At 24.4% G+C, this 12668-nt stretch overlaps 3 protein-coding genes across 3 annotated transcripts; 2 read left to right on the forward strand and 1 right to left on the reverse strand.

Annotated features, from left to right (window-relative positions):
- Positions 1-29: 29 nt before the first annotated feature.
- mRpL13 (mitochondrial ribosomal protein L13) lies at positions 30-1152 on the reverse strand. Its single transcript, XM_011498659.1, has 4 exons — positions 1050-1152; positions 805-928; positions 521-675; positions 30-274 (listed from the first exon to the last, which is right to left on the reverse strand). The coding sequence occupies exons 1-4, from the start codon at positions 1071-1073 to the stop codon at positions 41-43; spliced, it is 537 nt and encodes a 178-aa protein (XP_011496961.1). The 5' UTR covers positions 1074-1152; the 3' UTR covers positions 30-40.
- Positions 1153-3152: 2000 nt separating this feature from the next.
- Positions 3153-6353, forward strand: Gnf1 (germ line transcription factor 1). Its single transcript, XM_011498932.1, has 2 exons — positions 3153-3764; positions 3903-6353. The coding sequence occupies exons 1-2, from the start codon at positions 3153-3155 to the stop codon at positions 6351-6353; spliced, it is 3063 nt and encodes a 1020-aa protein (XP_011497234.1).
- Positions 6354-10391: 4038 nt separating this feature from the next.
- Positions 10392-11242, forward strand: Sf3b6 (splicing factor 3B subunit 6). Its single transcript, XM_011498660.1, has 3 exons — positions 10392-10587; positions 10840-10958; positions 11020-11242. The coding sequence occupies exons 1-3, from the start codon at positions 10555-10557 to the stop codon at positions 11240-11242; spliced, it is 375 nt and encodes a 124-aa protein (XP_011496962.1). The 5' UTR covers positions 10392-10554.
- Positions 11243-12668: the final 1426 nt, after the last annotated feature.

Raw genomic sequence — 12668 nt, forward strand, 5'->3', positions numbered from 1 at the left:
TCTATAAATAAAAATACATCTATCTTTTATTTTTATACAATTAATGTAATACATAATGTGCTGGTAAATTTATAATTTGTGGAAAATTTTCAAGCTGTTCTTGGGAAATATGATCGAGTCTAATTGGGACAGGCCTAAGTTGTTTTATTTGATTACTAAGGTTTTCTTTAATTTTCTCTGGAATATTATTATCATAATATACATGAAGACGTTGCATAGTAGTTCTACGTGTTAGATTATTTCCTAAAACACTATATACTGCTTTTTGTATAATCTGAAAAAATAAACCTTACAATTAATAGTTGTTTAATATTCAAAAATAAAATTGATATGTTCAATTAAAATTAAACAAAAATATTTTAAATATGCTTTAAGTATTTGTGATTAATTAAGTTTATTTAACTACTTAAATAGGTTGTTAAAAAATATTAAATATTCAAATTTTTGTTTGTATATAATAACATTAAATTTTAATATTTTCAATTATCTTTTTTAATTCTTGTAAAACTTTTATATTAACCATTGTTGGATCTTTCTTATGCAGTTCCCAAGCCTTTGTCCATGATGCACCTTGAGGATAAGTAGTGTGATGAAAATAAACACGTCTAATCCACTCATCTCCTCTAAGAGCAATTTCATTACTGTTTATAATAACAACATGATCACCACAATCATCTAAAAAATAAAATATACATTAAACACAATTTCCAATAATAATAATTTTAATTTAATCTGTTCTAGTATATTTGATCATTTTTATACTTTTTACTGATTTCTTTTATTAAAAATAAATTAATTTCATACTTGTAGGATGATAAATTGGTTTGTATATTCCTCTTAAATAGTGTGATATTAATACTGCACTTTTATATGGATCTTGCCATGTTGCATCATATATATGCCACATGCGAGCAAAAGTACCCCATTGCTAAAATTTACATGTATTTATAAATAAATAATACTTTTACATCAAAATCATTTATTATATTAATATATATGCAATTATTAAAAATTTAGTTATAATAATGGTGATAATCAAAAATAAATACTTGAGTTTTTCGGGTAAGTGACATTAAATATACGTAGTTTCAAGAAATAAGAAATTCTATGCTGCTATAATTACAATTCGATTTGAAATTAAAAATTATCAAATTCCAATGAGATACTAAATTTCATTCAAAATTTACTCAAAAGCATATAAGAAACTATTCACACTAGATGGACAAGCGAAAGTAGCAATTCGAGCAAGGTTTACAACCAGTTGAGATAAATTTTTTAAAAAATCAGCTTATTTATTTTTATAAATAAAATTTAAGTAAATAAAGTATTATGTAACAAACTGATAAAAATAAAAAATAATTTTTAATTAAAAATCTAAAATTACTAATAAATTATTATTTAAATAAATTCATCTATAAAATGAAAATATAAATATAATTTGTATTTATATATATGTATATATAAATATATATATATACATGCGAATCTTTTTCTTCTTTTTTTTTATGCAAAAAAGTACACTTATAATACTTTATTTATTATTGCAGTATCACATTTGAATTGATATATAAACAAATATTTTTATAAATATAACTTAATAACTTAACTATCTAATTAAACATATCCAATTAAAATCATTTTATTTAAATATAAGTAAAAGTTAGATAAATATGTTTATATATTTTAGATTATAGTATTTACGACGTTAATATACTTATGAAAATAGTAGTTAATTACATGTTGTAATAAACCTTGCGAAATACAACATTTAAAAAAAAGATTGTAACGCTGTTGTCTTACTCATTAGTGAAATTTGTAACATATCTCAGCATAAATGTTACACCGTGCAATACACATGTATATATATATATATATATATATATATGATTTGGGGAGCGCGAGCATTGCGTGTCCCTAGCAGCCCAAATTAAAATGGGTAAATCATTGTAGGTCACTATACATTAATCGCATAGCACACAATTCAAATTAGTGTTCTTTCATTTTCTGAATAAATAAATATTGCGTATTATGATACACGTTCAAAATTTAGAAATAAGAAAATCAAAATTTTATACAAATGTTTTTTAAATTTACAAAAAATTTTTCTATTTTTTATTATACCTATATGCATAATTACATGAAATAATATTTTTTAAATCAATAACGTTTAAAATAAGAATATTTTGTATAGCTATAACTTCGATGAAAAATAAATATTTTAGCATTTTATCGGAAATGATAATAACTTTACTATTAATTTTAAAAATTAAAATTAATTAATTTGTAAATAAAATGGTAAAAACTAATTATAATACCATAAGATATAAGCAATAAAGAAAAACAGATGTTTATTTTGAAAGTTTTCTCTGGCATTGGCATAAAAGTATCAAAATCTTTATTATATAATAACATCACTATTTGTAAATTTTTAATTTCTTATATTTTATAAGATTTTTTCAAAGTCACGTACTGCACAAGTAACAACCAATCATTTAGTTTATTGTTAAATGTATATAATATGATTATGAAAATATAATATATATTTACATTCATTTTTTTATGGATGCAAAATAATAGTTTTAAAAATAGGCTAAGTTTTTGTGTTACAATAGGTAAAGGTTCTACTTTTTTTTAAGTTAATTTTGTCTCGTAATTCCTCGTTTAGAATCTGTCTTACTCAAATATTTTTTTTCTAAAAAGCTACGTATACACGTTTTTTTTTCCTTTTTGTCTTATTTTTCGTATTCTTCTTAGTTATCGCTATAATGTACTTCTTCGATTTTTCGCAAGTGGCGCTAGCCTACTATTAATTATAGTTATGATCACTCTTGACTAGCTTCGCTAATAAACATAACCAATTATTATATTTTAATCTATATTTTACATTATCGCTGGTGGAGCAGAAGAATTTTTTACAGATATTTTTCTCCCGCGTAATTAAGATGAGTTTCTTAAAAAAATCCAACACGTTTAATCATAACAAAATGTGAAAAGTCTTTCCACAAATAATTCTGCCGTAAAATTTTAAAATGATGTATAAACATCTTTGAAATATAAATAATAACAATTTTAATGAATAAAAAACCAAACAATTTTCATTTGTAGAGATTGATATTTAAATTCAATTAAAATAACATAGTGTAATAAACAAAATGTCTCAAGATATAAGATCTTATTTTCTTAATTCTAAGCAAAGTTTAGAAAAAAAAATCACAAAAAATGAACGGTGTGAAGAGAATGTTATTTCCGACTATGAAGAGATACATAATAATCTTATTAAAAATAAAATTAAAGAAAAGAAACATGATATTAAATCACATTTTAAAAAACGTACAATATCTTCGGATGAAGATGAGACTGATGTTTTTAATAAGAAAAAGAAAAAAGTTCAAACTGAGAGTTTGTGCTCGAAAAATTTAGAAGAATTTTTAGATACAAGTGACATATCTGAAGAATTTCTTAATAAGCAACCTGTGAAAAGATTAAACGCAGTTAAAATTAATAAATATCGTAAGAAAGTAAATAAAATGCCTACATTAAAATGTCGAGCTGATTTTATTAGCAAATATGATGATTTTGATGCTACTTTGAACCAATTAGACACGTCACAAATTGAAGATGAATATTTGTCTACTATTAAAAGTGAATCATGTTTAAAATTTGGAAAAAAAAATTGTGAATGTTTAAACTGTAAGAATGGTTCTTGTAGTAATTATCAAATCAATGAAAACAATAAAGAAAAAAAGATATTAAATTTTAACGAACAGAACAATTTATATCATTTAAAACATGATAAATATTTTGATTTAAAAGATAATACATTAAAAGAGAACGAAATAAAAAATATTTTAAATACAACATTAGTAGATGAAAAAGAAACTAAATCAAATATATCACCCAAGAAAATATCAGATATTTATTATAATGATATTGTTAAAAAAAAGGTTGAACAGAAAATACATAATTCCATTTTGTATCGTAATTATCTTAATCGAGGTGGAGCTAAAAATCCAGGTTCAAAGGAAATACCACAAGGAGCTGATCAATGCCTTGTTAATCTTAATTTTTTGATTACAGGAGTTTTAGAGTCATTGGAACGTAATGAAGCAGAAAAAATTATAAAGCAGTATGGTGGCAAGATTTTACATTCGGTATCAAAGAAACTTAATTATATCATCATAGGAGATGAACCTGGACCTTCTAAATTAGCAAAGGCAGAAAGTCTTGGAATTAAAAAAATAACTGAAGATGATTTATTAGATTTAATACGTACAAGACCATTAGGTTTAGAAACCATACAATTGTCTATCAATTCTGTTGATAAAACAAAGGATAAAAAATTATGCTCTTCAAATTGTAGTGAAAATGAAAATAATACAGACATAAAAAATAAAAAAAATTTGTCTCTAAAAAATACTATTGGAAATGTTAAAACATTAGAAGTAAATGTAGATTGTTTAATATCAAATTGTATTCTTGAAAGGTCTGAAAAACCTATAAAAACTAAAAATTTGTCTCCCAAAGATGAATCCAATACAATTGCTATATCCACAAAATGTTTTGAAGTTGAAACTGAAGTAAAGAAGGAAGAATTATTGAGACAATATAGAATAAATAAAAGTAATAAAATGGAAATAGAAAATAAAAATGTAATTGATTTACCTCTAATCAGTCAGAAATTTATAAACACACAAGAATCTAATCTTAATTATATAACAGCATTAGTGGAAAAATATAGACCTAAAGAATTAAAACAAATAATTGGTCAAAATAGTGAAAAAAGTAATGCAAAAAAATTACTATATTGGCTTACAAACTGGAATAAAAACTATGTTAAAAATTCTAAAACTTCTAAACTTAAATATTCATCACAAGATGACATGGGAAAAATTTATAAAGCAGTTCTTTTATCAGGACCACCTGGTATTGGTAAAACAACTACTGCATATGTTGTTTGTGCTCAGCTTGGTTATGAAATATTAGAATTTAATGCTTCAAATACAAGAAGTAAAAAACTTTTACAAGAAGAAATTTCTGCTATTTTATTCAATAAAACTATAAAAACCTATTTTAAAAATACTTCAAAAAAAAATGAAATAATTCCGAAACATGTATTGCTTATGGATGAAGTAGATGGAATGGCAGGAAATGAAGATTATGGGGGAATACAAGAGCTAATAGCTTTAATAAAATCTACAGAAGTTCCTATCATTTGTATATGCAATGAACGAAATAATCAGAAAATGAAAACATTAGCTAATTATACATTTGATTTACGTTTTCAAAAACCAAGATTAGAACAAATTCGAGCTGCAATGATGTCACTTTGTTTCAAAGAAAGTATTAAAGTTAAGCCAGAAGAATTGACTCTCATAATTCAATCAACGAATCAAGATATACGTCAAGTTATTAATCATATAGCGATATTATCAGTAAATACTCAAATAGTAAATGAAAATACAGAAAAAACTAAATATAAAAATTTGAAACTGGGTCCATGGGATATAGTTCGTAAAACATTTAGTTCAGAAGAACATAAAATAATGAGCATTCATGATAAAAGTGATCTATTTTTCCATGATTATAATATTGCAGCACTTTTTGTCGAAGAAAATTATTTAATTGTAACACCAAATGGCTCTAAAAAACAACTACATGAAAAATTAGCAAATTGTACTGAAAGTTTAGCAATTGGAGATACAATTGAAAATAATATTAAAGTTAATCAAACTTGGAATTTACTGCCAGTTCAAGCTTGCTTTTCTTCAGTTATACCAGGATCAATAATGTCAGGGTTTTTTAATAGACAAATAAATTTTCCTAGTTGGTTTGGAAAAAATTCTAAACGAGTAAAATATGATAGACTATTACAAGATATTACAATTCGTACTCGTAAAATTACAGGAGCAAGTAAAGAAGCAATCAATCTTGATTATTTGAAAATGTTAGTTGATTCCATTATTAGACCTATGATTATTGAAGGAATAGAAGGTGTTTATCAAGCCGTCAATATTATGAATAAATATAATTTAACAAAAGAAAATTTAGATTCACTAATAGAGCTTACTAAATGGCCACATACAAAGGATCCAATGCAGTATATCGACAGTAAAACAAAATCTGCATTTACAAAAATGTATAATAAAAGCACTTTATTTTATAGTTCACATAAAATAAAAAAAAAAAGTGTTCCTGATGATTTAACTGAAGACTATTTTAAAAGTGATGAAGAAGTTTCAGATGATACTGATGATAAAATTGAAAATGATAAACTTGTTAAAACCAAAATAACGAAGACTAAGAATATTAAATCTAATCGTAAAACCAAAACTAAAAATACTAAAAAATATTAAAATTCACTTTACAAAAAAATAACTTTACAATACTTGTTACATAAAGAAAAACTTATGTCAAATACCTAATATACATAAAAAATCAAGCCATAAATAAAATTAAAATTGTATATTATAACTTCATGTATAATTAATTACTTTAATATCCAAACAAGTAAAATAAATGAATTTATTGATTATAATTTATAAATATTTTTATTTCCTTCTAAATTTATAAAAGTAAAAAAATATTTACAGTTCGAAATAAAATATATCAATGATTATAAATTTTGAATAACAATGAAGTTGTAAAATATGAGATTAATAGATAGTAATTTTATTTAAACATTTAAAATGAGTAAACTATTAAATTTAAATAAAACAATTCAATTGAAATAATAATTTACGAAATATTAACAAATTATTCATCATAAAAATAATTATTTAATAATAGATGTTAGTTCATCAGTACATTGAAAATACTAAGATATTTATATTTAACTTCAATATTTTTTATTGTAAATTGAATATACCGTTAGACAATGTTCAAAAGTTTACTGGTAGAAAAAAAGTGGGGATAAGTGGAAGGAATAACACTTCAATTCAGTATTAATCACATTTGTTTTTCGAGCTTGTTTATTACGTTTTATTTACAACTACACTATAATGATTCAATTGTGACTATGAAAATCGCTGAAAGTTGCTGATTTCTCCCTGCTACCACTTCGTGCACTCGGGCACCATTTGTGGGGGTCAGAGTCAGTTCTTAGGTGTGAAAGTGAAATACCGATCTCTCCCTGCTACCACTTCGTGCACTCGGGGACTATACGTGGGGGTCAGAGCCAGTCCTTAGTTGTGAAGGTTGCTAACATCTCACTTGAATATTTTCCTAACTTAATTATATGTTATCATTACGCCGTTGTTTAATTCTTATAACACCTTTTCACTGCCAGTTATCTAGTTGAATACGCACACGAAATTGAACGTGTGTTTCTTCCGTGGCGGCCCTGCTAAAACACAACACGTGCCTTCCATAGTGTCCTCATTGGGACAGTGAGCTCTTGCTCGAAGGTGCTTCTCTTAAATATCCACGCGACAGCCTATTTAGTGCTAGAAGCAATGGATGCAATTGTAGTGCTCAGAACAAGTGCTAGGTGAACAGGTGCTAGAAAGAGACTGCGGAAAAAAATACTTGGGGTTTCCGAGAAACTAGGACGTTAGGGGGTTTCCTGAAATTCTAACTGTTAGGGTTTTTCCAAAAATGATAACGCTTGGGAAATTCCCCAAACCTAAACACTCGAGAAATTCACGGAATCTCGAACATCTACCAAAACTATTTTTATTTTGAATATTCAAAATATTAGTCAAATAATGCCATGTATTATATACTTTCAATGATTCATACGATGATTCTATCAAATACAATACAAATTTAATTTTCAAGTTAAAATCATAAATTATTTTCTAAAAAATTTGCATCAAGTATGACATTAATATTTTAACGTTCGATAATCAACGTTTAATACAGATCAGAGTGATAAGCTAGTTAAGGGTGGTTATAACAATTATTAACATTACGCTATCACCCTTTGCGAAAAATTCAAAGTATATTATGGCGTTAACTAAGAAGAATATGAAAAATAAAATAAAAAGTAAATAGCGTATATAAGTAGCTGTTTGAAATTGCACTGATCTAGTTCAAAGGATCAAATGTTTGAAAATGTAATTAATTTTCTGGCTCGAACTGCCAAGTTCGATTGTTCAGTTTATTATCGCCCATCTTAGCAATGCATAGGAAATAACTTAATTGGAACGACTGTAAATATACACAGTGTGTGCAAACTTCGTTAAAACATGGTGTATTTTGATTTTATTGACAATTACACTATTTTTGTTCTGAATTTACTTCTCGTGGGAAAATGTGCTTTATGTTCTATCACAACGATATAGTTGATCCTTTGGTGATGGTGACAATGTTATTGCTGATGTAAAGATCAGCAATGGATTGTGTATACTCCTTGAAAGGGAATATAGCTTTGTTTTGTGATGTATACTAACGTTGTCAAGGCTAGTAGAGAGAGCCGACCATACTCATAAAGGGAGTATGGAATTAATTGAGTGGTAGTTATCCTCAATGGTACATCTTCGTGTGAAGGAGGGTCCGATACCATGCTTCTTGTGGTCGACTATTTCCTTGTACTGCAGTCAACGCCCTTAACTGGTTGTTAACCTTTGCGCACTGGAGAATTGAACGTGTGTGTGTTCCTTGTAATGGCTGCACTGAGAGAGCGCAATCTCGTGACGAGCTCTTGGATATAGACTCCGGCTTAATAGCGTGGTTGAAACGTAGATGACTGACTAGGACGAGTAATTGACTCGAAGGAATTGGAGTCTTGATGCGCGCTTCCTTAAGTATGCACGCGGCAGCTAAACTAGCTGTCAACAATGCTTAGGTGTTGTTATGCGGAGACTAGACAGAGTTGCACAACATTCGAGAATCTAAGCTTTAGATAATTCGAGAATTCTGCAAAAGGAAAGCTTTGGAAAATTCGAGAATTCATTCGACGTTACTATGCAAAGGCTAACCAGTCTTGTAGAACGTTCGAGAATCCAAGTTTTAGGCGATTCGAGAATTTTGCGTGTTAAATATTCGAGGACTAGAAGGCTTATAAAATTTCCGAAAACCGAAGGTCTCGAAAAAATGCTCTAATTTCGAACAGTAGCTTTCTAGAAAAAATATAACTGAGTAAGACTGATTCTAATCTAGAATTACGAGACAAAAATAAATTAAAAAAAAAGTAAAACCTCTTCCTATTCTACAAAAACACACAAAAACTTGGCCAATTTTTTAAAACTATTATTTTGTATAAAGAAAAAATTAATGTAAATATATATTATATTTTCATAATCATATTATAAAAAGTTAACAATAATTTATTATATCGCGATTAGAAAAGGTAACATCGACGTAACAGAACTACGTAAAACAAAACTTTTTGATAATTTTATTAATATAATGTTATTTTGAAAAAATTGTTTTAGAATAAATAAAAAAATTTTCGTTAAAATATATACATGTTGTATTCAAAAGTAAAAATATATATGCGAATTAAAATATTTTAAGGTTACATTACGCCTGTAAAATTTTATTATAATTTTATTGATTATTAATATAAAAAACTATGCTTAAAATAAATTTTATCAGACAAAAATCAATTCTTTATTATTTAGATACAATATTAATTTAAGTGAATTATTTTACATTTGCTATTATATTATCTGTACATAGAATACAAATATAATAAAGGTGTATATATTTTACATACTCTATACAAATTAAAATTTTTTTATTTAAATTTACTAATTTAAATAAATTTTTAACTTATGAGGAATTGAAATATTTTCAATTTTGTAATAAAACTATTAAAGATATTAAATTAGTTATTTTTAGTTTATATTTTTTATATACACAATAAACTGTAATTTTTCCATATAATTTATAATAAAAATACAAAAAAAAATTTATTTTGGTCTCAATTAACAGAAAGATTATATCTTATAGTCTCTGAATATTTTATGTAATATATAGCTATTAGAAATAATGATTAAAAAAATTGATAAATTAATTTTTAAAAAATTAATAGCGTATTGAATATGTATTAACATATCGAACTTTTATCGTTAATTATTATAGACATTTATTTTTATTTTTGGTAATATTTAATGTAGATCATAAAAATATAATGAAACATTGTTATGTTTGTTTTGTAATTATTAAAAATGTTTAAGTATATTGAACAATAAAATTATTCATATAAGTATATTTTTTTTATTTTTCAAATTATGTATACTTGTTGATTTTTGCAATTATTTCTCATAGATATTCTATTACAATAATTTATATAATATTTAAAAGAAAAAAATGTATTAATGTAGTTAACATATGCTATTTTTAAAAATTAAGTTATTTGCTATTTCTTATTAATTTTTTTATCTATGTTAGTTTTTATTTCTACCTTTGAACGTTCATTACATGTTGCGTCGAGTGGAGGCGCTGTTTGCTTACAAGCCAAATGATCTGACGCTTTCAGTGTGTATACTAGGATAATTTAATGTGTATAATCTAATTTTTATTGATGGCTTATTAAAAATCTATAACAATTGTGGCATTATATTTTACAACAAATTGTACATTTGAAAGTATTTGCTAAATTCATTCAAGATGGCGATGGCTATGTTACAGCGACGTGCTAATGTAATATTTACATATTAATTGCATTTTTTAAATAAAAATATGCATATAACCTTCAAATTTAATAATGCAATTAAATTTTTTTTTATGAATTTCTAAAATAAGTTATAATATTAGTCTGTTATTCTTAAATAATAATTTGACTATTTTTCATATCCTTTTATGTTGTGCCAGGCCATTACACCTTTTCTTACCTTCATTATATCTTTGTTATTAAATGCATTAAAAATATTTTATAAAATAAAATAATTTTAGGTAAGATTACCACCAGAAGTTAATAGAGTTTTATATATTAGAAATCTTCCATATAAAATTACAGCTGAAGAAATGTATGATATTTTTGGTAAATATGGAGCTATAAGACAAATAAGAGTGTAAGTTACATATATATTTATATCTGTGTATAAATAAAATAAAAATATATATCTTTTTTAGAGGCAATACAGCTGAAACTAGAGGAACAGCTTTTGTTGTCTATGAAGATATTTTTGATGCAAAAAATGCATGTGATCATCTCAGTGGTTTTAATGTGTGTAATAGGTACTTAGTTGTATTATATTATCAAAGTAATAAGGCCTTTAAACATGTAGATATTGAAAAAAAAATGGAAGAAATAGATAAAATCAAAACAAAATATAATCTCGATGATAAAAAATAATGTACTGTTAAGCTTTTAAATAGACGTAATTATAAATAAAATTAGTTTTTAAATTTTTATATTGAAAATTTTATTTGTCATTGAAGTTTGCAGAATATTAAATAAATAAAATAAGTCGAATTATATAATAATAGATACTTCAATATGAATGCTTGTAGTTAACTACACATAAAACATAGTTATGTGCTATTTTTAATAGTTATGCATATTTTAATATTCACCTTATTGGAAATATATACAGATATATGTACAAATAAAAGTATACAAATATGTACAGATAAAAGTATGAAGAGTTATACAAAATACTTTGAAATTCTTAAAAATTGTAAATTGGCATTTAAGTAAGCAAGAAGTTCACTATTAAATGTTATTTAAAATTGTTTTTAATATTCAACTAGATGGTGCAATCATTTGTTTAATATTGCCTGTATTTTTAGGCATCTAACCATTCATTTATTAAATAGCAGGAAATATAAATGATTAGATTTATTATTATATAGTAATTTGTCCATTCTCTATTAGAATTAATATTAACAATGATGATCATGTTTTAGTAGATTGGGATATAACAATGAATCTATACAAGAAAGGGAAGAATGTTATAAATCATTACTTTGAGACTATCTTTTATTTTTCAGACTGTTATTAATTAATAAAATATTACGTGAAGAATATTAACCATATTTCATGTAAAATAAAATATGATAAATTTCAGAGGAAATGATATTTAATTTTACTATATCAAAAATTAAATCTAGTCTTGGATGTTATATAATATATACTGATTTAACAGGAATTGGTACATATACATTTCTTTATTAACTTTATGTAATATTGAATATCTACTTTGGTTAAAACAGTAACAAATATTTATAAGAAATAGAAGCTACTTTTTTTTAAATATCAATCTAAAAATTATTAAAATCTTTAAAATAAATAGTTTGAAATCATATAGTTAACTTTTATATAAATAAATGATTTTTACATAATACTTTAGCTTATATATTTAAATAATATAGTAAGTTTCAATGGTTCATAATATATTATAATTCCGAATGTATCTGTTTCTTTTTTATATTTTATTTTAAATAATTATACATTATAATTTATTTATAAAAACTTATTTTAAAATCACATTATTTATGAAAATATAATAAAGACATTCTTAATACTATTTTCTAATTAATTAAGTACATTAATAATATTATTAATCAGTCTGTTGTTAAACTATATTGATATTTAGATTCTATTTTACTATAATTTCTCATTTTAACAAATAGAATATATAAATATTAAACAAATATTCTTTGTATATTTCATTTAATCTTAAAATTATAATTTATGTTCTTTAAAAAATTATATTTTGTTTAAAAGGAAACAATATTTCTGTATATGTATTATATGTCTATATGTGTAAAGTTTTAGA

Source organism: Ceratosolen solmsi, unplaced genomic scaffold (genome assembly GCF_000503995.2).
Source record: "Ceratosolen solmsi marchali unplaced genomic scaffold, CerSol_1.0 scaffold30, whole genome shotgun sequence".
NCBI lineage: Eukaryota > Metazoa > Arthropoda > Insecta > Hymenoptera > Agaonidae > Ceratosolen > Ceratosolen solmsi.